The 27534-nt window shown below is 49.3% G+C and overlaps 2 protein-coding genes across 4 annotated transcripts; one reads left to right on the top strand and one right to left on the bottom strand.

Annotated features, from left to right (window-relative positions):
• Positions 1-974: 974 nt before the first annotated feature.
• Positions 975-15488, top strand: LOC149342924 (xaa-Arg dipeptidase-like). 3 transcript variants are annotated; one of them, XM_089545454.1, is made up of 7 exons: positions 975-1193; positions 5437-5625; positions 6514-6708; positions 8644-8793; positions 11065-11197; positions 11891-12136; positions 14036-15488. In XM_089545454.1, exons 2-7 carry the CDS (start codon positions 5476-5478, stop codon positions 14326-14328), a joined length of 1167 nt encoding a protein of 388 aa, XP_089401580.1. In that variant the 5' UTR covers positions 975-1193; positions 5437-5475; the 3' UTR covers positions 14329-15488. The 3 variants fall into 3 exon arrangements, with proteins under 3 accessions (XP_089401580.1, XP_089401579.1, XP_089401578.1); XM_089545453.1 differs by having other exon boundaries at positions 979-1193; positions 5421-5625; XM_089545452.1 differs by having other exon boundaries at positions 985-1193; positions 5421-5625; positions 6542-6708.
• LOC149342923 (solute carrier family 28 member 3-like) lies at positions 14805-27400 on the bottom strand. The gene is made up of 7 exons (XM_089545455.1): positions 27183-27400; positions 25322-25483; positions 25079-25204; positions 24785-24912; positions 23901-24075; positions 21505-21844; positions 14805-15153 (listed from the first exon to the last, which is right to left on the bottom strand). Exons 1-7 carry the CDS (start codon positions 27294-27296, stop codon positions 15089-15091), a joined length of 1110 nt encoding a protein of 369 aa, XP_089401581.1. The 5' UTR covers positions 27297-27400; the 3' UTR covers positions 14805-15088.
• Between the last annotated feature and the right edge of the window lie 134 nt (positions 27401-27534).

Below are 27534 nucleotides of genomic sequence, written 5' to 3'. Positions count from 1 at the left end.
AAAATTCGGTACTAGTCTGGGCTAGTCGGTACATTTCTCAGGAAAAGGTACAGCGCAAAAAGACCGCACTAAAGGAGCGGACAAACACAGCGCCTGTGTCTGTCCGCTCCTTTAGTCAGTCCTGTCTTTTTGCGCTGTACCTTTTCCAGTGGAAAAAGGTTTTTTTTTTTTTGTTTACACCATGCGACGTACACGGAGGAATTGCCGGCGGCAGCAGTGTAAGCCTAACCCCCGCTGCACTTTACCGCAACCACAATTGACACAGCGAATCCGTTTAGGTGAACGAAATTCAGCAGAATAAAAAAAGCAGTCACTTCTTGAGGACGCACCACAGCTAGTTCGAAAACAAGGCATTCAATTTTTGTCGCGATTCGGAATTGACGAAACCACCACCCTATTAGGGAGGGGGGAGGGGGGGGGGGGGGCATAGCCGTGCTACTCTTTGCATTTCCTCCAGTCTTGACTGTACGGCGCAGCGAGGAGTGTTCGACAACTGCTTGTGTGTGCTACGTTCGCTTTTGCCTGCGCCTGTATACATGGCGTCGAGAGATGTGGCACGCACCAAACTGTAGCACGTACTACCATTCCGTTGATGACTGAATTGTATTACCTATGCAAACAAGTGCCCGTACTCGAGCAGCCTTTGGATACAGTCGAGTGCTGTTCGGCGATAAGGCTATGCCGTGCAAACAAGCCGAAGGGTTTCCGCTTCTTGTTCAGGGTTGTCGTAAGGCCATCTACTACCTGACCTCTCGAGTTAGGTGTCCGTAGCAAAACATGCATCGCAAACAGCGAACCCTGTCTTATCGTAATTACCCTATCTTTCGCCCCAAATCTCTGCTTAAAGCCAGCTTGCGCTTCCTCAATGTGTTTTTGCTTTGAGTGTGGCCATGTGGCACCCTGGGCCAGATAATCCTCAAACAAATGCGACCAAGCATGAGTTGGCGAGATAACGCGCGAGACAACGCAGTGCAAATGGCTCTGCACTACGGAGCGAGGAATTGCTGCTATCTCGATGACGTAGCGGTCCAGTCAGTTTACCTCTTATCACGGCGAATCCTTGGACTCTCCTCACGCGAGGCAAGACGGCGAGCACTTTCGCCGGAACAGCTGAGTGGCCTACTTACAGCTCCCGCAACCACTGACCGCCGCCTGCTGACGCTGCTGGTGCCTCCGCTGCTGCGCTGAAAACGGTACGTCCATGGAAGCATCTGAAAGTGTATAACGTACGATGAGACACTCGCTGAGAACGGTGTTGACCGGATGCAATTTTGAAATCAACGCTCGGTCTCAAAGAGGCCTTGCTTGTGAGCGATCATCACGGCCAAGATGCGGCAACTGATGCAGAGTGGTGATTCGGGATAGTTGGCTCATGGCTACAAGGAATGACGGTAGCGCAAGCAAAAAAAGAGGACAAACACAAGCGCTAACTGCTGTCAACAGTAGTATCTTCTCTGCACGGTGTATATTGCGCAAGAAAATTAACCGTTCCTGTTGGCAGTAGCACGGCCTTTTGATGCAAAGCCGTGGTAGTGGTAGTAGCATTTCTGTGCGTCCATTTTTTCGTTGCTCTGTCGTAATTCCTTGCATGCGGCAGCTAACGTGCCGTCCAGTCACCGTTCTCACGTGTATCAAAGGCTTTTCCAATTAGACCAATAAGGAAGTGCTCTTTTGAAGCGAAAAGCTTCGCTACCCGCACCACAGCCGTGCTTCGCGTGAGCCGTCGGAGCCAAGATTTGCCACAGCTGCGCATGCGTGAAACCGAGTGGCGTCACAGGCGGAACAAATAAAAAATAATTAAAAGACAGTGTGCCAGGAAACTCTCATATCTCGGTGGACACCCGAACCGCGCCGTAAGGGAAGGAAAATGAAAAGAAAATCGGTTTTAACGAAATGAAACGACGCCTGTATCTTATATCTCGGTGGATACCCGAACCGCGCCGTAAGGGCCTTAAGGAAAATGAAATGAAATGAAAATTGGTTTTAAGGAAAGCAAATGCCTGTCTCTCATGTCTTGGTGTACACCCGAAAGGAATGGACACCACAGTACATGTCTCTAAAGCAACCTTCTAAGACAGCACCGTATTCACTACACGCGCGTATCCTCCTCCGCCTCCGTGCAGGCAGTGTGTGGACGGCGGCCGAACACCTACACAGTTATTGTGGTGCTCCCAGTGCATTGTGCGCCAACTGCGATAGCCATGATGTCAAACCAAGCACAACTGCAGCTTTTCGCTTGCATAACCTGGCTTAACCAGAGCTAAGCCACTGCCTAATTTTTTTGTTATATCTTGGAAAACGTGACGTGCTCTCGATTATTTCACAGGGTGGGAGGGGGGGGGGGGGGTGTTTATGGAACGCTTGCGTTTCAGTGGACTATATATGACCTTTTTTTTTAGTAAGCTCTTCCAATTGTGCACAGGTACGGAATCCCAAAGCTAGTCACTGTCAAGAAGAGCTGCACTCTTTCAAAATTTATTTATTTATTTTTGTTTATTTGTCACTACTCTGTGTCTATGGCTGTTGCATGAGGAGTACACGAATAGGTGCGCACTCGGCGCAATGTGGCACACTGATGTAAGCTGTGCCACATTGCGCCGAGTGCGCACCTATTCGTGTACTCCTCATGCAACAGCCATAGACACAGAGTAGTGACAAATAAACAAAAATAAATAAATAAATTTTGAAAGAGTGCAGCTCTTCTTGACAGTGACTAGCTTTGGGATTTCGTACCTGTGCACAATTGGCAGAGCTTACTAAAAAAAAAGGTCATATATAGTCCACTGAAACGCAAGCGTTCCATAACCCCCCCCCCCCCCCCCCCTCCCACCCTGTGAAATAATCGCGTTCGGTTAATGCCAAAACTCTAGAGTCTAAACGACAAAAACAGTAAAAAAATTTGAAACATTAAATGCAATATTAGTAGTAATTGTATAATAAAAGAAAAAGAACAAACGAAGTACAAAGCAGCACTATTAGTCAAAGACAATTTCAATTAGAAATGCGCCATCCTCTGTCGATGTTACAGGCTTGCCTAACAATGAGCTAACAACCAGATGTACAGCCCCCGTCAAAAGTATACAGCCCAAGGGGTTTGCTTCTAAGATGTTTAGCGGTGCCTCCTAGCACGTCTAACAGTCCAAAGCTTGGGAGGATTCGTCCTTCCTCTTTCGAGAGGTTACGGTTGTTGAGGATGCATAACGAGGCATACAGTACGCCTGACAAGAAAACCCCTTGGGCTGTATACTTTTGACGGGAGGTGTACGTACAAGGGCTAGTTCCGGGTCAACAGAGAAAATTTGCTACCTAAACCATGATATGTGAACATTTTCCGGTTCAGCTATTACTTAAATTTTTATGTTCAAAAACTGCATGGCAGACCATGAATGCAGGCATGCATAGTCGAGGTCTTCGGAATAATTTCGACCACCTGGGGACCTTTAACGTTCACTGACATCGCACAGCACACGGGCGCCTTTTGTGCGCCGCCTCCATCGAAGCGCAGCCGCCGCGGCCGGGTTCGAACCCCGTAACTCCGGCTCAGTAGCCAAGCGCCCTAACCACTTAGCCACCGCGGTAGGTATGTGCTTATAAATACGATTGTTCGGGGTTGGTTTTATAACCGATGTACGCGTAACTGTTGTCAAAATAAAAAAAAACACGACCAATCGTACAGCCTCGGACGGTATTTGGAGACGAACTTCGTATTGTCGGCTGTCTAAATTTAGCGGCACACTTGTTATCGTAAGCCTATTATGAGCGGGAAAATATTCGAATGTTGCTGGAGGTTGCGTTATCAAGGGTGGCCGTGTATGTACTATCAGCAAGAAATGAAACACGAGCAAGACAATTGAACCACAAACAACAAAATACGAATCTCTTAGCCAGGGGAAGCTCAACACTAGCTCCAGTTATTCTAACTTCGAAGGCGTGGAGACTCTTCCTCAGAAGGGTTATTAAACCTCGCTTGCATTTCCTCTCCTGGAGGTAATATGTTGGTGTCTTTGTGTTGCCACCTCTGTTTTCTTGTTCACGTTTCATTCGTTGCTGATAGTAGAGTCTGTGTGCATGCAGCAGAGCGTACTGCCGAGCGTACATGCAGCGTCTCGGCTATCGCCGCTGTTCCTTTACAGCATACGGCGAGGAACCGAGAACTTTTTTTTTTATAGCTTCAAGCTTGATATTTTTTCGATATAGTAAGCGAAAACCAAGCAATTGCCGCCCATTATAATATTGGTCTTAGCAAGCGTTATAAGCTACTGTCTATTTCGAGGAGAGAAGGGTGAAGCTGTCTTCTAACGAAAATCGTCGTTGATCATGCGACGTGATCATGCACGCCATAGTTTTCAGCATTAGGCGGTGGGTAGTAGGTGGTTGGTTAGGCTTATACAGGGCAGGGGATAAATCAAGCACCGGTTCTATCAGCACAGTTACATTCGTGTTACTGAGAATTCATGAACTGAGAGGGATGTTTTGCAACACGTGCTTTGTTATAGGTATGTGGTTAGATGTGTCACTAATCAGATCATCACTCCATAAATATACAGTATGTGAATAAATGGAGTGCATAAACAGTAACACCTGGTCGATCAGCAATGGATTATTGCGTGGGCCTGCAGGATAGCAGAAGCTATCTGAGTCCCCGACTGAGGACCCCGTCCACGGGGACCGATCTCCCAGTCACGCTTTCTAAAGTTTTCCACAGCTACCACCACACAAAGAGATGTGGATATGGAATGAACCCGATACTTAGGCTTGAGCACGAAACACATAGTCAGTTTTGTTTACGATTTCGCTGTTCCTCGTGGCGAACGGCTCTCTGTTCCAGTGTTTCGGTCGCTAACTCGGCCTGACGCTTCCGTCGCTTATTCGCAAGTTCTTCGTTTCGTTTAGCGACGTCTTTGGGATCGGTAGACTCACGTTGACGCCGCCTTCTTTCCCGCTGTACATCTATGCGACGTAATCGGCGCAACTCCTCCTCAGATAGGTTAGAGTTAGAGGGTCCCGGCTCGCTCTCCATCGAGGCGTAGAGTGATGTATCCGGGCAGGCCCAGCTCCTTGCATCACCGAGTCACATGACTGATGACGTCAAGCGAATGTTTAACTGGGAGCGACACCACCTATCGGCCGTCATTGGTACTCAAGGTCGAAGGTGAGGCCCACCAAGGTGGCAATGTACACCATGGTGTCCCCTTTGGTGGACATGATGCTATGCTATACATGGCTTAGCTGTCTGTTACTATATGCTAGGTTTTGCCCACGGTCACCTTCAAGGTCAAGCTTTGCACAAACTCGGCGAACCGGTTAGACCTCTTGAGGTAGTGCTTTCGCTGGAAAACACTAGGAGCTTTACGTTTGACGTTGCGCGGCGTTCAGTAGGGGCGGCACACACCCACCCTATACCATGTGTCCCGACACAGATGGACCCTCGCGCAGTCGCCGACGAGGCGGTGGCAGCCAGGGCGCAGGCGCTGCATGCAGTCGGCCGCTTCTTGTGGGAGAATCCGGAGACCCGCTTCGAGGAGCACCGGGCGCACGACACGCTGTGCGCGTTCCTCGAAGCCGAAGGCTTCGACGTACAGCGGCACAGCGTCCTGCAGACGGCCTTCCGCGCCGAATACGGAGGTAACTGGGGGCGCTTGCTGAAATTGCCCAATGGGGATGATATCAAAGACTGCAGTTTCATGCTGCAATCAGGCAGCTTTGATCGTCCGCGTAGACTTTTGTCCACTGCTTCCTAGGCGCGAGCAGACCAAGATTACGCGGCAGCACATCTGTTTTACCTACACAGTCAAGGCCTGGGGTCAAACAGTAGAAATAGTACAAATATCCAGTGTTTTACGTACGCTACCTAAACCATCTTTCCCGTATTAGTAATGACGTTGACCTCCTTGTCCCTTTGTTTCTGCATCCGATCTTTGGCTATGTCTAATTTCGTCTTGATCGCTTTTAGTGTACAGGCTTTGTCAAAAGTAACCATGCAGGCTGCAAGGTTTGCTTCTCATTCGTATAGTAGAGCCCTCATGGCTTCCCTAAAGATCAAAAAGTTCTTCAAAACTGAGAACAGGGTTTCTCCTTACCATACAGAGATTCAGAGCTTGAGGGCTGGCATAATAGCTTTACTATACGACTGAGAAGCAAACCATTCAGCCTGGTTACTTTTGACAAAGACTTTACCTTCGTTCTTAGAGCGTACTCGATTCTCTCCATATCACACTTCCTCATGTCGGTTGCCTTACGCTTATTGAGTAGCTTTGACAGTTCTATTCTGTTAGGTTAGAGGCCTTCATGGTTTAGCGTTTTTTAGACTGATATTTCGTGTCTTGAGAAACCTTACCAGTATTTAGTCGAACTACCATATCCTTTACTTCTATTGTACGATCCGTAATGATATTAGTGAGATTAAAATTAATTGCCTGCGACCAGAGGTCATTATCCTCGTTTAAAGCGAAATATATGTTCTGCAGCGATGTCCCGAATTAAAAGCGGTAACACGATAACGGTATGCATCAGCCCCTCTCTGCCTGTCGACCAAGCGCAGCCGGTTCTCCCGTGGTGGCGTTCCTGTGCGAGTACGACGCCCTGCCGGGTCTGGGCCACGCCTGCGGACACAATCTGATCGCTGAGAGCGCACTCGCCGCAGCCGTCGCAGCGCGAGAGCTGGTACAAAGGGCAAGCCTGCTGAGCGGAGAACAGGTTGAGGGAAAGGTGAGCATTGCTTTTCAAAGCCCCTCGCTGTCTGCCGGCAGGTAAGACCCTGAAGTAAGGAACAGAAGACTTACTCTGAACGGTTGGGTGCTCCTTTTGCTCACTCAAAGCATCATACGCCATTCGGGCTACTGACGCGCGTTTGAAAAGTGTACCCAACGCACAGAAGCTTTTGCTCGCTGCACGTCAAGGCAGTTACCATGGTTACAGTGCCAACAACCATACTGGCGCGAAGCCTTAATCGTTTACGCTCGAAGCCGCCGTTTTATCACTCAGTTTTATCACTTTGTGGCGATAGATGCCACCAGACTTATCTATAATGTTTGTAGCCCGGCGCAGCTAGTTCTACTCTCAGAGATTGTTGTAGGTTCTTTCAGCGCCTTATCTCTAAAGTTCTGGGTCAGCTTTGAATCGAGCAGGGCCGAGAGCGACGGTGATTCAGTTCTACGACGATCACCGAGTGCGCCTGTTGCTGCCGCCGCCACCGAGTTGTTCATTCCTTTGAGGGCGCAAGTCAGCCCAACGAAGAGTTCATTTCAGTTCCACGCAAGTCTGCTCGTTCGTTTTCTAAGGCGTTCTTCCTTCCACTTGGCAGTATCCACTGTCCGCCTCCCCTTTCCTCTTCCCTTTACTCTTGTTATATTTCGTTCTGAGTGCACGCCAGTCTTTTGTTAAGTTGCTTTTTGTTCGTTATTACCGCCTCCTGTGCTCACAATAAACAATTGCGTCATTCTTCCGCTGCTCTTGAGCAGTGGCTTGAGACCTATAAGCCAGATACGGGGCGTCGATCAAACTCGGCGCACTGTTTGTATTTAGCGCATCCGACAAATTACCGGACCATGACTCGGGCCGCTTAGCCATTTACTTGGCATGCCTTTGATTGGGCGCTGATCATGCGCGCCTCACTTTCTATTTCTACAGCAATACATGCTATTTTCCAGTTCCATTTTCTTTCTTTCTTCCTTTCTTTCTTTCTTTCTCTTTCTTTCTTTCTTTCTTTCTTTCTTTCTTTCTTCTTTGAATTTCTTGAAGGCGAAATTCTAGAGGCCCGTGTGCTGTGCGATGTCAGTGCACGTTAAAGAACCCCAGGTGGTCGAAATTTCCGGAGCCCTTCACTACGGCGTCTCTCATAGCCTCAGTCGCTTTGGGACGTTAAACCCCAATAAACCAAACCAAACTTTCTTTCTTTCTTTCTTTCTTTCTTTCTTTCTTTCTTTCTTTCTTTCTTTCTTTCTTTCTTTCTTTCTTTCTTTCTTTCTTTCTTCCTCTCTTTCTTTCTTTCTTTCTCTCTTTCTTTCTTCCTTTCCTTCTTTCTTTCTTTCTTTCTTTCTTTCGTCCTCGTTGTAGCCTCTTCCGCGGCCGCGTTCCCAGAGGCCGTACGCAACACAATTTACGTACGGTGTCTGTCTTATTCGCTTTTAGTTTCGTTGGCTATGATAGTGGTGGTGGCGTAAATATACAAGCGGGCTTAGCCTTACAGAGGCCTGTCGGCAATCGCTCCGCCTGAGTCATTGATTTAAGAGATTGCGTCCCTACCACTGACCCATTAGGCCAGTGTCCTGTAAGACCTTCAGCAGTGTTCACGACACTAATCGTCGCTCAGTTCGGGAGCCCTCAGGGTACACGATGCGTCTTCACCAGGATTCCTAATGAAGGTCGGTAGACTATATATAGATATATAGATTTATATTTACATAGATTTCTTATAGACTATATTGCCTTCCTATAAACATTTCCTTTTGCCTATTCATAGTCTATATAGTCTGGCTACAAATGAATGTCTACTAAAATTGTATGGTCATTAATCAATAGATTGTCTATAGACCAGTCTATAGGATTTTCTATAGAAAGTCTAACGGACGAAAGTATGTGATAGCCTAGAATGTATAAAGAAATTTCTACAAGAGTGAGCTGCGATATCCTCTCCTTTCGCAGATTGTGGTGCTGGGTACTCCCGCCGAAGAAGGTGGCATGGGCAAAGAGTTGCTGCTGCGCGCGGGGGCCCTGGACGACGTCGATACCGCCCTCATGGCGCACCCAGAGAACAGAAGCGTCCTCCGACTCGGGCTGTCGGCAAGATGCGGGGTCAGTGCACGCGGCTCGGATTCGTTCCTCGTTTAATAATGGATGTAACGGTGTCGGAGTCTGTTAGGATGCATAGCGAAGAAACGACAGGGAAGAAAGCCGAGAAAAAGAAGCAGATACGCCCGTGATTCCTCCTTTCTCCGATTTTTTTTTTGGTGCCCGTTCCTGCGTTCCGCGTCATAGTCGTCTGCGTAGTCGACTTAACACGCCACCTGTCGGGTGGCGTGTTAAGCCGACTACGCAGCCGATGCCACCTGATACGCCACCTCACAGGTGGCGTGATGGTAGGTAGCAGCAGAGCGAAACGCCACCTGCCAAGGCGAGAGCGGAGGAATGGACAACCGGAATTAAGGTTGTTGCCACGTGAAGATACCGGAGGGTGGCTGGCAGCGTAACATGCCGCCTGCCAGCAGTAGCGGGTGGCATGAAAATACGTGGAGTTGCGGTTAAGTTTCGCATTACCGACTACCGCAATCGTCTCTATTTTTTTTTTGCGCTGTTTCTTTACAATGAAAGAAGTTCACGTAGCTTTAACATGAACTTATCTTCAGGGCAATGCCTCCATGAACTTTCGGAATTAACGTTATAACTGTGGTACCAGAATCTAGGTTCAGATGCGCACTGGGGAGCACCTTCTACTTGTGCAGTGTTTCGTTCACGCACTGACGACGGGAAGCGGTGAGAAATTACGTGTCGCTCATACATGACACTGTGGATCACTGTGTGGTGCCCACCATGTGCATGCATGTGCCCTGCGGCAAACGCGAGACCGAGCTGCGCTGCAGCATATCCTGTGTGCCGTTCGTGTCCTCCAACAATGTCAAAACACCGGGGAAAAGTCCGTAACGATTCTCTGATGACATAGTTTACGACCAGGTGGCTGGCCCGCGTCTCTCAAAAGCCTGAGATTTGTCCTCATAGGTTGCGAGAGAACGCCAGAACAATGGTCAAACACACTGGGCCTCGTGCATAACGCCCCCCCCCCCCCCCCCCCCCGGTCTAGCTCTTACCTCTTTAGTGCTGATATGCTCTACGCGCACAGCTATTGTTCCGTCGTGCAATGATGTCGCTTAAAGATCCCATGGTTTCTCGAGCAGTGAATTACTCTGAAGCGATGCCCTGTTCCCTCCTTGTTAATGCGGTAACATTTAGGTTGCCGTCTCACAAAACATTTTCGGCTTCTCTGTCACGAAATTTCCTGATCGGTCGAGATAAGTTACGCGACCTTGTGACGCCATCGCAACCCGCCCACCTTGGCTGGTGGCAGTTTAATGGCTGGTCGATTGGTCAAGAGATGTCATGTGACCTTGCGACGTCACACAACCTGGCTACCATGACGCGTTGCAACCTGCCCACTTGGTTGTGAGCTACCTGCCCCATGTGGCACGTGCAAATGAAGTTAATTCAAATTCAATGCAAATGCCATCTGCCTCCAGTGGCGCGGCGCACGAGCCTTGCGGGAGCTCAGGAAGAATAGCCTAGGTCTCACAAGCCCTACCGGTGGCTGTATTTTGAACAGCGCCACCTGCTTGAGCAGTGTGGTAAGAGAACTCCTCGCGATCTGTGAATGCAATTGAGAGAGTCGTGACGTCATCAACAACACGTGACCACCAGTCGACCAATCTAGGGCACCGCCATATTTTGAAAACCGGAGGACCCCGAAAATTTGGAAGTTGGCCCAGTCCCGAAAATTCCAAAGGATTCCTAAAATTTTGGAAGAAGTCCCACCCTAGAAATTGGATTAAGGAAAATTAGTGGGAGCGTTAATGTGGATTAGCGGGTCTGATTAGCGTAATCCCATATGATAATCCAATGGAAGGTACTTAAACATGCTAGAAGGAGATGACTCATGCATACCATATAAGGGAAATGGAACCAGCTTTAACCAGAGTTGTGGCGGCAAAATCGCTAGAACGCTAGACGCTAAATGTAGACACCATAGCAGGCAACCTAAATGCTATAGAATTTTCGTCTTTCGGAATGCGGGTAAGAAGGCCCTCAACTTTTTCTGACCGTTGGGGTTTGCGATGGCGACCCCAACGATAAGTAGTGCTAAAACTCGTGCTCAATTTGGACTGTTGTAATGTAAGTTTCTGCAAATAGCTGTAAAGTCGTCTTCGGAGTTTTTGCGACGCGCCCCGTTATTTTTGTAGCAGGGCGATAAGTCGTCGTTTATAGGCCATGCGTGTCTCAGGCCACCCTTTAGTGCTATGTAGATAAAGGGGTAACACTCCTTATAGATGTGCTTTATATGGCCTTCTCTCTACGCAGGTCAGCGCTGTCTTCGAAAGCTGCGACGTCCCGGAGGGAAGACAAGAGCCCAGCGCCTTGGACGCTGCCGTGCTCGCCTACGCAAACATATCGCTACTGAGGGCCCGCCTCGATCCTCAGTGTCGGTTGCACGGTGCGAACACTCTCTGGTCGTTCTCTCTGCTAACACTGACGGCCAGAGGGAGTGGAAATCTTGCTGCTCAGAACTGTCTTTAAATTGCTTTTACTAAAGACCACAGTAAAACCTTGCGCTGCTCGCAACATAGGCTTTCATCTTCGGTCCATCTAAAGAAAATGCGCGATGCCATCTAAATGAAATTATTTTCGACTTAGTTGTTATAGTTTACTATGCCACTGCTACTGTTGTTGCTGTTTACCATGTAGGGTCATTTGACAAAGGCGGCCCTGAAAAAAAAAAAAAAAAAACGTCCTTGTGTTTCTGCTGCATAGTATAGACCTTTCCCCGACCCTGGGAAAACCTGCTTTTCTGAGCTGGGAAGAACATGAGGAATTTCATCCTCCTCACTTTTCCATACTGCGAGCACAGCCCAGTGCCCAATATAGTGGAGCCTTTCGACCTCGTTTTGAAAAGGTCTGCATAGGCGGAATTATTGCACAATGGGCATTTTGGACCTCCCCTGGACGTCCGAAGGATGTTCATGGGAGTTTTAAAGTTCATTGAAATATATATATATATATATATATATATATATATATATATATATATATATATATATATATATATATATATATATATATATATATATATATATATATTGCGTGGTCTGCTGTACTAACGTGCTCTCAACGCGAACCTCTCTCACAGGCGTGCTGCTACGTTCCGAGACGAGTACAAACTTCGAGGTTTCCAGCAGTCGCCTAGACTACAACGTGCGGGGCCCAAGCACCGAACGCGTCCTGCAGATGCGCCGCGACGTCGAGGACTGCATGAAGGCGGCAGCCACGGCCACCGGCTGCAAAGTCAGGATTGCCGAGATGGCACCCCTCTGCAAGCACATGAACATCAACGAACCACTGCTCAGGCTGTTCCAGAGGCACGCCGAGGATTACGGTGCGTCTACTGGACTGCGCGCGGACCTTAAGTGTTTAAAGGCCACTTGGTTCTCCAATGGCCATGTCAACACTTGTTTCATTTTCCTGTTGCTATCACTTTGGGAAGGTTTAATCAAGCGCATTTTAACGAGAATTTATTAATGTGATGTAAACTGTACTTCGGGATTGGGACGAGACAAAAGAGATGAGAACGCCGCAAAGCACCGTGCTTACCTATATCTGAGTGATGCTGAAGTAAGAACCTGCCTCGGCAAACGACGTCGAAATACATTTAAAATTGGAGCGGAGGATCGACATCCTCCTGCCTTTCTACCTTTACTCGATGTATGCCTGTGTGTCGCAGAATTTTGATGTGCTGACAAAGTTAGAGCTGGATGCTGGTGTGATTGTGTATGACGGGATGCGTGAAGCGGCCTGTCAGGGTGGGTGTACTTCCATGCAATAAAGAAAAAAAAAGGGTATGACCCGATAGCGTAATGGGTTAATTCCCATATATGCAGAATTCGTCATTTTCTAGTTTACATTCATAGATCCGTGGGCATCCTCATACCCCTAATGGCTCAGTGGTGCAGCGATTAAGCGATCCGCCACTGCCCTGCGATGGCAGTTGCTGCTCCTGGTGGGCATTGTGCGACCCAGGTTAGTCTTCCCAGCAACCAGTCATTAATTTAACTGCCACTTGTCACGGTGGGCAGTTTGTGATGACGCAAGACCACGTGACTTAAGTGGTCCACCTGCCTCCTAAGTTGCTTTCCTGGGGATTCTTACATGATTTTTCGCTCACGGTCAACGATGCCGAGAACGCCGACACCGTATCTTCTGCGACACGAGCTTCTTTACGCTATCGCGCTCATATTTTTGTTGAGTAGCAGTATCGGTCTCTCGTGTACTGTGCCTGCGTTGTTGTGTAGTCATCGTTCCCAAGCGGAGTTTACACCCCGTTGTCTTGCCACGAAATACCAACAAAACATATCTTGATGAGACTTCATCAAAAAAAGTTTCGCACCAACATTCTTCCACAATGTATGAGAGTGCGACGCGTGCTTTCTTGGCCCGCCCACAACTACGCGTGTGAGCAACAAAACGCAACCACCACGTTTGCTCGACGGCACATCCTGGACAAAGATGTGGAAAGCTGCAGTAATCTTGCACGGTCCTATGTCACCGTGCCACCACAAATTTCCAGTCGCGCTCACGGTTTATGGGGTGCATGACGAAGTTTACTCAAACAGAATACACCTCATATTAAAAAGACTAACTCTCTCGGACTTCCGCCTCACGTGGTCCTTCTGGCTGAGGCCCACCTGTGTGAGATCATATGGCAGCAGGTAAACGCGCCAGTTTTCGGCTACGACACAATGCGGCGTCGCTTTCCCTGGAGGCAGTCCTCCATTCTAAAATGCGTAAATAAGCTAAGCTGGTTCGCCTTTGGTATGCGAGCGTTTGCCGGGTTACACAGTGCAGCGAAACCAGACGGTTAATAAATACCGCCCTTCAAAAATATCCAAAATATTGCCCTGTACAGCCTCATTAAAGTGAAAACGCCAGGTCGCGAGTCTTCATATTCATGGTATTTGCCCAACTGAGGCAAACAAATTCCAAAGAAGGGAACAGAAACTTGCACGCAAAAACGTGTGGTGTATCAATCCAGATTTTATTTCCCAAATCAACCCCGAGTCTGTGGTGCAGCTTCGCGTATGGGCGAAAGCTCCACCTCATGACTACGCAAGAAAAACAACGACCCAAGAAATACGACAGCAAGTTTGCCAAGAATTCCACGCCCCTTCTCCGATTTCCTCAATCAACGGCGTTAGGCCTTTCATTCATTCATTCTATTCAATCGCAGAATTATGCCGCCGTTTTCAAGGTATAACATTGTATGTAATCCGCCACGCAGGCATTGCCTTCAACGACAGCAGAGACTTCCGTACGCTGACGACGGGCTCCACTTCGGATGTGGGCAACGTGTCGCATCGGATGCCCACCATACATCCCGTGTATCGCATCGAGTCGGCTACCTTCAACCACACGGCCGAGTTCTGCCACGCGTCCGGCACGAAGCAGGCCCAGGAGTGCGCGCTGGTTGTGGGAAAGGCTCTGGCCCTCACGGCCTTTGATCTGCTGTGTCATCCTAGTCATCTAGACAACGCCAAGAAAGACTTGGAACGCTCCGTCAAGCTCGCTAAATGAACAACCATGCAGACAGCAGGCGAAAGATTTTTTTTTTAAAACCGAACTGCACATTTTCATGTCATTTCTTTGAGCCAGAGGTTCAGGGGAAGTCTGGAAGCTTTGAAACCACTGATTCATGCGCTAATACGAAACATAGCTGAAACTCGCGGCATATGCATCAACAGAAAGCGTAACGAAACAACAAATCAAGGCATAATAAAAAGAAGCAGACTTTAGAGGACGTCTGTAAAAACCCGTGCAGTGCACCAAACATGAAGACGCCTAACCATTCAGATTTAAGAAATAATTTGGCCCATTAAGACCGTAGAAGGTTGGCTTTTGCACCTGCTCAAATTCCTGTTTGCAAGGTGGGCTTCAATCCCTATATCCTTGCCAGGTGATCGTCATTCTTTCCAGTAATTTATGTCACTGAAAGCATCAGAATATCTGCAGTTTCTTCAATGCTGCGCAGTGTACAAGTACACGAATCCACGCTGTAATGCAGACTGGACACAACTAAAAAAGCGATGATTACTCACGCAGAGCGCTCCACTGGAGCCGGACTGGCGTATAGGAAGTCTTCAGTACATCAACATGCACCGATGGTCCATGTCACTAGCAGCTAAGTTTTGATAAGTCATCGTGCAAGAAAATTTGTACGCTGTACATAAATTCTTGCTTTTGTTTTTGTTTTTTTCCATAGAGACATATGAAAAGATGTTTCCTCTCCTTGTGACGGAATTAAATCCTGCTGTATATATATTTTTATTGCTGCCGTTCAAACAAAGTCGTAGCTATTAAAGCGCATGGGGACCTCGTATGCCGTCGTATCCGTCAGCGCCCCTGAAAAAAAAAGAAGAAAGAATAACATGTTTCAAACAATTGGAATAATTTTTATCCTGCCGTAACGCGTATAAGCTACGATGCAGACCGCAAATAAAGTAGTTGACACCTATTAGTCTCGAAATAATAACAGCTGCTAGCAGATTATAACTCACGTAATAATGACACACTTTTTTTGTTTAGATGCTAAGGCGTCGAAGTGAGAAAACATTTGAATAGTGATGAATCACATCGCCGGCGAGCTACTGCCCCGGGCCAGGGTATACTATAGAACGTAGGTGCGACGCTACCATCTATTTCAAACTCGAAATAAATATTCCCTATGACAACGTTAATATTCTCTTCGTACATTCCCATTGCCTGAAAAATCTCTCAACTTCCCCAGCTGCGCTTTCATCGGCGAATCCTCATCAATAAACTACTCTCCCCTTCCCGTTTCTTCCTCCACCGTCTCCGTTCCCTCCACCCCGCCTCCCCCAACCCGACATTCTCCAATTGCTTCGAAGCGTATGCTACACTTGAACACTCCCATTTCCCTCTACTCCGTTGCTATTAAAACGTCCAATATAGATATCCCTCGCTGTGCCCAACGTGGTGCACCTGGATAGGCTCGGACCAGCAGACGGACGGAGTAAGCTTTAGTGACTCCGCTGCACGATATCCTCAGGTTTAAAAAAATTTCTTCCTCCCCCTTTGTTTCTTGCCCACAACAATACAAAAGCGTTAACAAAAGTAATATCGAAGCAAAACAAGAAACAGATTAATTAATTACATTAATGCACTGCTAAATGTGTAACAACGAACTAGACAGCCTATTTGGAAAGCATCTGGTGTATGCATGTACTGTCCGAACTTTAGAAATTCCTGTCAACAGCACATATCATTACTGTTGACAGGACTTAATTGCAGTCAGCTTAAGAGAAGCGCACAAAACCGCGTAAGAACAAGGGTGTGCGGCTGAACGGCACATGCTGGGACGTTGATCAAGCCAAGACAATCGAACTTAGAAGGGTCAGGGCTCGGGCTAGTGGGCAGTCACGTGAGGATCCATAGCGAACAAAATTGAAGGGACACAACACAAGCGCTTGTGTTGTGTCCCTTCAATTTTGTGCGCTATGGATCCTCATCAAGACAATCGAAAGCAATCAACCGACACTCTACTCTATATCGCAGTTTGAAATAAGGGGATCAGTTAAACGACGCGAAAAGGGCCTGGTTAGAACTTATGTAAGTTGGTTTTTGAGGAAAGGAAATGGCGCAGTATCTGTCTCGCATATCTTGGTGGACACCTGAACCGCGCCTTAAGGGAAGGGAGGAAGGTGGAAGTGAAGGACAGGGTCAAACTTCGGATGAGGTTTTTTCTTGTCCTCTATAACATTAGCTTTCCATGACCCGTTCACCAAGCGCCCTCAACCAATACCTCCTAGCAAGACTTGAGGCCTGCGCGCTGCGCGAGTGACGTCACATCCAGTAGGCGGATTGCCGCGTCGCTCGCTTCCTCCGCTGCGCTTGGTGTCGCTTTTTTAGGATGGTTTAGTCGCTCTCTATCAACCGCTGTATTAAGCGCGAGTGCGACCGCTTTACAAGCGTACAAAAAGATAGGCGTGCGCTCATTTATAAAGAAAGGAAGAGCCTGCTGTGAAATAACTAGGGGCCTGGTCAGCTGCAGTGCACTCTTTAGAGAAGTAAGATTGACAAAGTACTCTAGGTGAGTGAATAACTGATAGAAAACGCGAGAATTCTGCAGTGCAGTTGTTTCGCTTCGCTGTCTTCAGCTTCAGCGGCGTGCGTTACGTGAATTCGGGATGATGGAGGCAACAGCAACTCGATCGTCACCTTCATGCAAACTGTGTAATGGTGCCTATTGCAGCGTTCTACAATTACTGCTCCCATGGGGAGTTTATTGTTTGCTGACAATTCAAGAATGAGGCAAAATTTAGTCGGCAACCAAAAAACAAATTTCGGTTTATTGGTCATGGGCATGGAAAGGCGCTATAAATAAATGTAAGACAATACAATATACATACAGTAAACAGAACTAATGAAGCATCAAGGTAACAAAATTGAACTGCCAGGTAGTAACCACAGATTTGTAAAACAAACATACCCTTTAAATATGAAAACATAAATTGTACTCATGGTCACACTTAAGACTTAGACCATGTCACATACAGTAGAACAGGTCACTGCAACAAACATCAAGGAAACGAAGGCAGTCATGGTTCGCAGTCCAAAATAACACAAAACTTTTAGCAACATACGGTTAAGCACAAAACATATATGATGAAAAACAATTGCAATCGACTAGAATGAGGAACTTGGTTACTTCCCATAATATGGCACTGCGAGAACAAATCAAAGCAATAAACACTCCACATACAAAAAAGCACATGCTCCTCTCTTGTTTTGGAACACTGTGGTGTGGACAGGTACGATGGGCAATCCTTGAATATTGAAGGCACAGCGCTAGGGTCCAGTCGTGGCACCGGCAAAGTGGTCTCGATAACCTTTCCAGTCCTTGGGTCATGATAGCCGGTTTTTTTTTTTAATAAAGCTCTCATGGAAGTGCAGCGCACAGACCTGCAAAAACGAAAACAGGGGACTGTACCACAAAAAGATATCAATGTGTCTCCGAAAGACATTAATTATGTATACATGCTCAAGGTAGTTTTTTTTGGTATTGGCAGGTTCTTTCCTGATGCAAGCACAGGCTGAACGAACACTTTTCGCAGAAAACACATGGTATTTGGTGTTTAACGTCCCAAAGCAGCTCAGGCTATGAGAGACGCCGTAGTGGAGGACTCCGGATAATTTCGACCATCTACGGTTCTTTAACGTGCACGCGTCTGTCGACACTCCTGCCGACGCGTCTGTCGACACGGCTGCCGACGCGTCTGTCGATACTCCTGCCGACGTATCTGTCGACACGGCTGCCGACGCGTCTGTCGACACTCCTGCCGACGCGTCTGTCGACATTCCTGCCGACGCATCTGTCGACACGGCTGCCGGCGCGTCTGCCGACGCGTCTGTCGACATTCCTGCCGACGCATCTGTCGACGCGTCTGTCGACATTCCTGATTCCTGCCGACGCGTCTGTCGACACGGCTGCCGACGCGTCTGCTAACGACAGTATGAGGCATTAAAGGCTTTCGCCTTAATATGAGCACGAAAGAATTTCGCTTGTCAGCCGTAGGAAGCATTCTGAGAGTCGCCTCGTCCTTCTATGCGGCACAACGGATTCTAGGCCTAACGCTCAATATGCTCGCACTGACAATGAACTTTGCGAAGCGTGAAAGCGGGCATGACGGTACACAACAAGCTAATTAAAGCAGTTCTTACCCTTGATGAAGCTGTAACTTGGTAATCCTTGCGTGGTATTGCACGCAGCCACTTGTTCCGCTGGGCATCGTCCTTCGGAAATGAGCAGACTTGAATTTTCGAGTCTTCGTCGTAGTTTCCCCGGCATTTCGGCACACAGCACTTGTAAGGCATGCTGATAGCCGCACTTCACTCCTTCACAACCACCACGCGCGCCGATCATGCGCAGGAACGCGCACACAGTGCAGAAACACAGAACAACGCCAGAACGATGCACGCAACGGCAGGCTTCCTGCCTCTGGTCCGCGCGCGCCGACTGCGGGGTTCGTCGGTTCGTTTCGTGCGCGCGCGCCTCCCGACCCTCGAAGAGGCGATCGCCTACCGGAAATGACGTTGCTCACGTGACATTTGGGAGCGCGCAGGCCTGCCTCAACGCGGTTGAATATGGGTACACCTACCGAATACGTCAGCTTGGCAAATGCGCGCGTCGTTTCTTCTGCTCGAATAGGACTCAGCACATAGAAAACGTGTCTTAGAGGAATAACAATTTACAGAGCACAAAGACATATTCCGATTATTTAGCCCCGTATTCTTGGCTTTGAAGCCAACGGCGTTGAAAAGGGATACCCGACAGAAATTCCGTCGCGACTACCCGTTTTGGATGGCTTCTCTGCATGATACGCGAGCACACTTTATTTCTGACAGATTTTAGGGAGAGGCTGAAGGTCAGACGGCCGCAGGCGCCCTTGCGCCGCGGCGGCCACCGCAGCCCAGGTGACCGTCCTCTCTTGAGAGGCGACTTCCGAGCTGCGCAACAGTGCCCCTGACTGTTCGGTTGTGGTGATTGTTGGATGTGTGAAGGGCAGGTGTTGACATTCCCAAATGTAGTGTGGTAGTGTGGCTGGTTGTGAGCTGAGTTTTCATGTTGGTGCGCATCTGTCTGGGTGTATTCGCGAGAGTAGAAGAGGTTGCCGGTATAGGTATATGTCTGTACCCGTCGCCATGCAAGTCGCGACCTCAAGCGAACGCGAACATGCTGGTCACAACAGCAGCACAGGGAAAATTGAAACGCCAGACCATTGTCTTCACTAATTTTACCAGCCCGCCGCGGTGGCTCAGTGGTTACGGCGCTCGGCTGCTGGCCCGAAAGACGCGGGTCCGATCCCGGTCGTGGCTGCCAAATGTCGATGGAAGCGAAATTCTAGAGGCCCGTGTACTGTGCGATGTCAGTACACATTAAAGAACCCCAGGTGGTCGAAATTTCCGGAGCCCTTCACTACGGCTTCCCTCATAGCCTGAGTCGCTTTGGGGCGTTAATCCACCATAAACCAAACTAATTTGACCATTACCTCTGTTTCATCAGCACAAATATTTAATGAAAGAACAGACATCGCTCTCTACTGTTGTCAAACATCTTGGCTTTGTGAAACCGGAGGAACCTTGATACCGTCAAGCACGCCAAGCACCCTGCCAGACAGTCAAGGGACGCCTCGCGATCGCGCTGCGAAAGCGGGAACTAAACTGCACACGGCCTCTAAGGAGCGAAGCGCGCTAGAAGCGTGCCGTGTGCAGAGGGGGAGGAGCATAGAGTGGAGGAGGTTGAAGACCCGAGAACTCCAATGACCTTGGCAAATTTGTCGAGGCTCAATGGGCTGTGCACACCACGCTACGTGACATCGTTTATAGACCGCGCGCGTTTGCGTTTGCAGAAGGTAGACGCGCCGACGTCAAAATTTTGTCGCGACGCTGAAGAATCATCCGGAGAAATGCTCCGCGCGCAGCCCGCTTGGAAAAGGGAAAACTTTAAGCGGTTTTCGCGCGGCTCAAGAGAGTGGGTACACGCATAATTTCAGTTTACCGCATCGTATAGAAGCGGAACTGTTGCACACCTTTACATGCACATCAATCTACTGAGTGCGAAATGGCCAGTTAGTTTCATTTGGCGCTCCTTATATCCCTGTGCGGGAATATTTTACTTCGAAATAACGGGATATCAAATACATGGTCTTCTATAGAAGTTATCAAGGGGAATAGCTATTTCTTTGTTAAATTCCGTTTGTTATATTCCGTAAGCCGTTTCGTTATAACGAGGTTTCACTGCCGGCCTCCGGACAAATTTCGACCACTTGAGTGCTTCTAAAGAACACCGAAATTTAAACTGATGTACATTCGGACGGGGCGGTTACATAATACTTACTGTCTTTATATAATACATGATTGCATAATAAGGAAGTCCGTCGCAAACGACAGAATGAGAAAACTGCAGGCACCCTACGGTGTTTTCGTAATCGCGGCATAATTGAAAGTAAACTATCCCGCCGTCGTCCACTCGCTCATCCTTGATGTAGCATTGCCAGCATCTTTAGATCTTTTTTACCATGAAGTTGCTAAGCCCTCCGGCGCGCACACAGCACTGTAAGCAGCAATCTTAGCTCCTTCCGACGCATCCAGTAAGCCGATGAACCAACGGCTTAATGTGCGTACAGTGCCTGTTCTCGAGTCAAGAGTCGAGCCGTACAATTTACGGCTCAGCCCGCGACGCGCTGATTTCCTTGTTTTATTGTTTCACTACCGGTGACAGCCCGCTTTGTAGCAGGAGCTGCGAGAACTGCACGATGTATCGCGAAGCCAAAAAACTCTGTGACACCTAAATCTTTTCGCTAGGTGGCCGCTGGGCACCACCGTGTTTGGTTTCGGACTGTAGGATGAATCTGATCGTAATACCGGAGAGTCTGTACGTTCTCGCAGCAGTCCAGAAAGCACGTTCGTTGAAAGCCGTGAGCAGGTCTGTACAGTCGGATCCCAGTAATTGAAACTCGAAAGGGACAGATTTCTTCGAATTATCCAGCGTCCTAATTAACAACCGACCAACTGAGCTCTTCTTCATGCACGTGATGTTGGCGGGACGAAATCGTCGATTTGAATGAACCGGAAATTCGAATTAACGAGACTCTACTGTAAACGATATCACGCTTCGAAAGCGGCAGGGCACACAGTGAAAGGCGGCACGTATTCAGTGGAGGCCACCCTCACCGGCGGTGCAGGCGGTCATAAAGCAGGCCACCGATCCGGCGGCCAGAGCGCGTCCAGCGACGCGCGCGCAGTCGGGCAGCCGGTGTGGCGCTAGGGCGGCGCATGCTCCCAACTGCACGCCCAGGGCTCCGACGCTCGAGAAGCCGCACAGCGCGTGGGTGCAGATCAGCTGGGCGCGCAGGGACAGCAGCCCTTTCTGTGCCAGCTCGCCCATCTGGCCGTAAGCCACCACCTCGTTCAGCGCCGTCTTCAGGCCCACCAGCGAGGCGACGTGGGAACACTCGTCCAAGCTCACGCCCATGGCCAAAGCCAGGGGCACGAACAGCCGGCCCAGCAGCCACTGTGTAGAGGAACACGCAGGGGCAGAGCTGTACCAACACGCCTAACTAAGCCGTTCACGCGTGCGAATGGACGAAATCGATCGCTGCCGCCGCGGTGGCTCAGCAGTTATGGTGCTCGGCTGCTGACCCAAAAGAAGCGGGTTCGATCCCGACCGCGGCGGCTAGAATTTCTTTGGAGGAGAAATTCTAGAGGCCCGTGTACTGTGCGATGTCAGTGCACGTTAAAGAACCCCAGGTGGTCGAAATTTCCGGAGCCCTCCACTACGGCGTCTCTCATAGCCTTAGTCGCTTTGGGACGTTAAACCCCATAAACCAAACTAAACCAAACCCGAAATCGATCGCACACACGGGACACCCGTCCGCGATAGACATCGTCAACATCGTCATCAACCTTGCTAAGCTCACTGCAGGACAAAGCCCTCTCCCATATCTCTCCAATTAACCCTGTCCTGTGCCAGCTGCGCCCACTCTGTCCCCGCAAACTTCTTAATCTCATACGCCCACCTAACTTTCTGCGGCCCCCTGCAAAGCTTCCGTTCTTTTGGAACCCACTCCGTTACCCTTAAGGAGCAGCGGTTATCTTGTCTTCGGATTACATGCATTCTTCAAGCCCATTTCTTCCTCTTGATTTCGACTAGGATGTCATCAACCCGTGTCTGATCCTTGACCCACTCTGCCCTCCTCCTGTCACTTGGCGTTACACCTAACATTTTTCTTTCCATGGCTCACTGCGGTGTCCTTAAATTAAGTTGACCTCTTTTCGTTAGCCCCCGCGTTTGTGCCCCATATGTGAGTACCGGTAAGATACATCTGTTATATACTTTTCTTTCGAGGAGTGTTGGCGATAGGCATTAAGTTCTTCATCATTTGAATCTACTGCCAATCAGTGCTCTGAGCCGGCCAGAGTATTAACCCGCCACGACAATCAAGAATCTGTGTCACATGTAATCGTTTTCGACAAATCCGATTCTTGATTTGCTAACGCCAGTTATGGCTCGCTCAAACGTTGTGAGGGCTTCTTTGAGGCAGAGTGAATTCTAGAAAGAAGCAACATGAAACATTTTCCACTGCTTTCGGCTGTGTCCTGAATGCTTAAACAGATTCTCAGTTTGCTGAGATCGAGCTTGAGGCCTTTTCACTGCTTTCAGCTCGTTTGACACGAGCCCAGGCTTTGGCCCTTGGTAGGTCGGGCGTAGTAGAGTACCGGCCCTTTCAACATTCGTAACGTATCTTATTAGACTGAAATACCTCCGCTTTGTGAGGTGTAGTGGCCAAAATCCCTAACTTCTGTTCCTCTATTTTGTCTGAGTGTACAGGGGCAGTTTTCGCGAACCGCATTTTTTTTTTGTACAAGGAAGTCCAGCACTGGGCCAAGGAACGCTTGCAACCGTTAGAAAAACAAGTTGAATACCGGCGGTGCCGAGATTGTAACCCAGTACATTCTAACATACGAAGAGAATTATTCGCTACACAGTGTTGCGGTATAGCGGCCTCCATTTTTCCAGAGACGCGCGAAGCTTCATTTCTGAGCGGTATACTGCCCTGCCAAAATGTCACGCGGACCAATCTCGATCACAACTTATCAAAGCTGCTCCTTCGCACACGTAGGCAGTACATAGAGAGAACAGAAATGACAGCAAATAATCAGACGCACACTACTACATGAAAATTTTTAACCAACCCTTGCTAGTGACACATGTATGTTCTCACGGCAAGTCAAACCCATGGTGGAAAGGCTTTTCGATCGGCTATATGCTACCGAAGGGCCCTTGCATCTAAACGCCTCGATGCTGTCCCGCGGAAATCGTGCAGCGCTGATTGTGAAAGCCATAGCGGCGACGCCATCAGTTTCGAAAGCTGTTCGCATGAGAGAACGGTTGCGATATTGGCCAGTGCCTCGGAAGTGATATTAGCGGTTATCTTAACTGCTTCACCTGCGCACCCAGGACAATGGCAGTAGTATAGGCCAAAGCAGCTTTTCGAATTGGTGTCCTGCTTGGCTGACGAAGCTCCAAGGCTTCCACAAATAGCTCTGAAAAGTGGAGCACTGCTCACGTTGAGCGTGACGAAAGGCCAGCCCAGCAAGGCGCCGAGCTGCGCGAGCAGGGCGTCGGCTAAGGCCATGCAGGCAAGGAAGCCGACCAGCGAGGCAACCACGTTGGCCGACACCACCAGCAGCGACGACACGCCGCGCGCCATCGACTCCAGCACTGTGCACTCGGGGCGGCTGCTGCAGGCGAGGAGACACAGAAGTGCAACGGCGAAAACGTCTACGCTCCGTCTCACAAAGTGATATAACCATAGTGAGAAGCTACACAACTGACATCAGCAAACCCAGGTGCCGCATCCACAAAAAACAGTTTGTGACTGGCTGGACTGGAAGGGCGCGGTGGTTGGGGGAGGGGTCGGTTGAAGGTATGGTGCGGGCAAGATGGTAAGGAGGTGACCTTGGCTTTAATCAGGTTTTTTTTCATTGACATTTTCAGTGTCATGAATGTGTCTCCCTTGTGTCCTAACCCTTTCGCGCAGTTAAATCTTTTTTTTCAGAAATGAACCAACTAGTCCGGCAAATCCTTTTGCTTCATTGACAAACTGATCGAAGCCAAGGTCACCTCTTTACTACCCTGCCCGCACCACACCTTCCACCCCTTCACACGAACGCCGGTCCTTCCTCCTCGGAGCGAGGGGTATATAAAAACCACTGCGAGTGATGGCTGCGCCTGCCAAGATGAAGACAATCCACCTTGTCGAAATCCTTGTGTTTTCAAGCATCACCTCCTCTAACCTCTCTTAACAAGAATAGATGAAATTTTATCCAGGCTGGTCAGGCAAGTACCTAATCGATGGTTGGTATTTAATAATGAAATCATTCACGTGACTACTGTAATACTTTCCAAAAACGAGCAACTTCGCTTTCGAGGTAGTGGAGGCACCCCTACCATTTTCGGACGTCGCTGATGTCAAGATTGTTCAGGGCGTCTTCTGTCTCCGGATAGAAAAGTTTGGAGAACCCCAACGCCGCTGGTGCCGACATCACCGAGGCCGCCAACATGTGCTCAGCCTTCACCTGCGCAAGTCACCACACTCAGCAAGAATTCTAGGGCCACACCATTTTGTTTTCCGTACAGGCTTGGCCTGAGAACACGACCTCTGTGTCCCGCGGGACGCTCCGGCGTTGCATGGAACGCTAATGGAACTACAACAGCAAGGTAGTACTACACGTATTTACTTACGCCCAAAGTCGTGAAGACAGCGAATAGGCTGCCCGAAATGGTAGCGAAGCCGCAAGTCATGACGCAGTGGATCTCCGACCTCGTGAGATGCGCCAAATAAGGCTTGACCAGAAGCGTCGAGTCGGCCTACGTTGTACGTGAACAGGGCCGTCAAATATGAGTGTTCCGTGGCAGAGTCTAACCAGACGGACAACTACGATGCTACAAGTAGCAATCAGAGCATAGTGCATATCATCTGCTCACCATGCCCAGGAACACGTTGCTCGCGGCGCAGAAGGACTCGCAGGCCGTAGTGCCCAGGGTGGCGGCCATGAGCCGGCCGAACCTGCGTGCCAGGCACTGCAACAGCCCGTAGTGGCACAGCACCGACACCAGGAGTCCGAAGGACACCACGGTCGACACAACCTGCGCATCCCAAGCGGATGTGATCGAAACGACCACATCGTCAAGGGAACATCGTAATGCAGAAAAGACGCCTTAGCACAAAGGGAATCCACGTACAGCGACTATATGCATTCTGGTGGCGCCACGATCATCTTGAAACTGAAGAGAGCGTCCTTGTGGTAGAGCGTCCGCCTCGCATTCGGGAGGTGCTGAATTCGATTCCCAGAGACGCCGAGTGCGCACCGGTTTTCTAATGGGTACAAGATTTCCACCAATTTGATGCTCGGCTCTTCTGGGGTGAAATGCGTGGGAAAACGCCTTTGGCCACTTCAACCACCCACGATGGAATAAGGATCGGAACGCGAGTGATGCTACCCGTTTTCCAAATTTCAGTTTTTGGTGCGGCTGTAAGTCTGTGCAACGACCGGTTATTCAGCACAAAACGATCTAAAAACACTGTCTGCGGCAGGAGAGTGAATACATGTAGCTGCACGGCCAACTGCATGCACGCTTGAGCAAGCAGTGATTGCTATCAAAGCGGGACAAAAATTGCATCATTGCCTCAGCTCCGTCACGAAACACAAGAGGCCTGGCAACTGCATGTCCTCTAATTACCAGGCCAGTGGCGGGTCATTTGCCATGAAACGAGCCTTGTCATTGTTTTGCAACAAAACCAGCAGCACGAGCAGCCAAAGCCTGCTATCAAGTGTGATGATGTCGGCCAGAGCTCAAGCACCGGGATTAGGAAAGCTTGCAAGAGCTCAGTCTAAGCACCGAAGTCATGCACAGTGGCTCCTCGCCGCGGTGGACATGCCCCATGGTGTAGAAAGCAGAGTGCGTGAGTTTAACAACGTCGCCCTTGCTCCTGCGAGCGCCTGCAGTACCAGACCAGACAGCTTCGTAATGCCCCCTCTGTTACCCTCTCCATCAACATCATTGGGCGACACGCAGGAGTTCGCTGTCACATCAGGACAACCATCTACGTTACGCCGCCACCACCACAGGCACACCTGTCACCCGCCGCGCCTACAGAGTAGGAACGTCCTCAAAGATGGTACCATCGAACCACAATAAAAAGCCATTTCTTTTCTTGCGTTTAGCCGCTTACATGCAATGCGTCGTTTTTGCGCCAATAGGCTAAAGCATTTGCGTTTTCGTTTCCTCAGATAGCAGGTATATTTACGGCTTCAGGGGCAAACACCCGCAATCGGGCTAAAGCGTCGGGCACAGACACAGTAACAGGATCAGTGCAGTGATGCAAGACACGGCAAAAAGAAAATTTGCACACGATTACGATAGTCGGTGATGCGAAATTTGAGCGCAGCTCTTCAGTCGTGCCAGCCATGGCAGCTACTACCTGCCAGCTCTGGCAGGTGGCGCTTTACGCTTGCTACCCATAGCTATAGCCACCGTGCGGGATCTTCCCGTGGCAACCACTTTCCGGTTGTCCATTCCTCCGCTCGCGCCATGGCAGGCGACGCTTCGTTCAGCTACTACCTGCCAACACGCCACCTGTCCCTCGCCTACACACGTCACATGGCGTGTTGCGCCATGTGACGACTACGACGCGGAACGCGGGAACGGGCGCCTAAGAGCTGCGCTCTAAAAAAACTTCGGGTACATCGTTTTCACTGTTTGAGAACGATACAAGCGATAGGCGCGTTAGCCGTGATTAAACAGTGCACATTTAGAGATAGACTCACTGTGTCCCCTCACGTACCGTGAATGCGAGCACGGGCTGTTGGTTGGGCAGTCCTCCGTCCATCTGTCCCGTGGCCAGGTATCCGAACACGAAGCGGCCGCCATGGCTGGCGAATGATATGGCGCGGGTCATCTTGTCGGCGATGCAGACAAGGGCGCCGCGGCCCACCTCCCAGCGCACCAGAAGCAGGCCCAGCACAAACTGGAGCAGGAAGCCGCTCAGCACGGGACGCCATCTGATCTGTAGAGGACGGAACGACAAAGCAGACAGACGGCGTTGTATGCGTGCTCAGTTCAGCACAACAGAACCACTGAAATGCAAAGCATTGAGAAAAAATCCTCTCCCCACCGAACTATTGGTAGCGAGTTGT

This window comes from Amblyomma mixtum, chromosome 5 (genome assembly GCF_055824585.1).
Source record: "Amblyomma mixtum isolate Tamu chromosome 5, ASM5582458v1, whole genome shotgun sequence".
Classification (NCBI taxonomy): domain Eukaryota; kingdom Metazoa; phylum Arthropoda; class Arachnida; order Ixodida; family Ixodidae; genus Amblyomma; species Amblyomma mixtum.
This window is presented reverse-complemented; position numbering and strand designations above follow the sequence as displayed.

What these genes read in the sequence shown, in the direction of transcription:
- LOC149342924 (XM_089545452.1), top strand. Translation starts at nt 5,421, where the DNA reads ATGGACCCTCGCGCAGTCGCCGACGAGGCGGTGGCAGCCAGGGCGCAG. An exon ending in CTTCCGCGCCGAATACGGAG is followed by an intron (nt 5,626 to 6,541) that starts GTAACTGGGGGC and finishes GACCAAGCGCAG; the next exon opens with CCGGTTCTCCCGTGGTGGCG. An exon ending in GAGGCACGCCGAGGATTACG is followed by an intron (nt 12,137 to 14,035) that starts GTGCGTCTACTG and finishes TCCGCCACGCAG; the next exon opens with GCATTGCCTTCAACGACAGC.
- LOC149342923 (XM_089545455.1), bottom strand. Translation starts at nt 27,296, where the DNA reads ATGACCCGCGCCATATCATTCGCCAGCCATGGCGGCCGCTTCGTGTTC. An exon ending in GCAACGTGTTCCTGGGCATG is followed by an intron (nt 25,205 to 25,321) that starts GTGAGCAGATGA and finishes CGTACAACGTAG; the next exon opens with GCCGACTCGACGCTTCTGGT. An exon ending in ATCAGCGACGTCCGAAAATG is followed by an intron (nt 24,076 to 24,784) that starts GTAGGGGTGCCT and finishes CCTCGCCTGCAG; the next exon opens with CAGCCGCCCCGAGTGCACAG.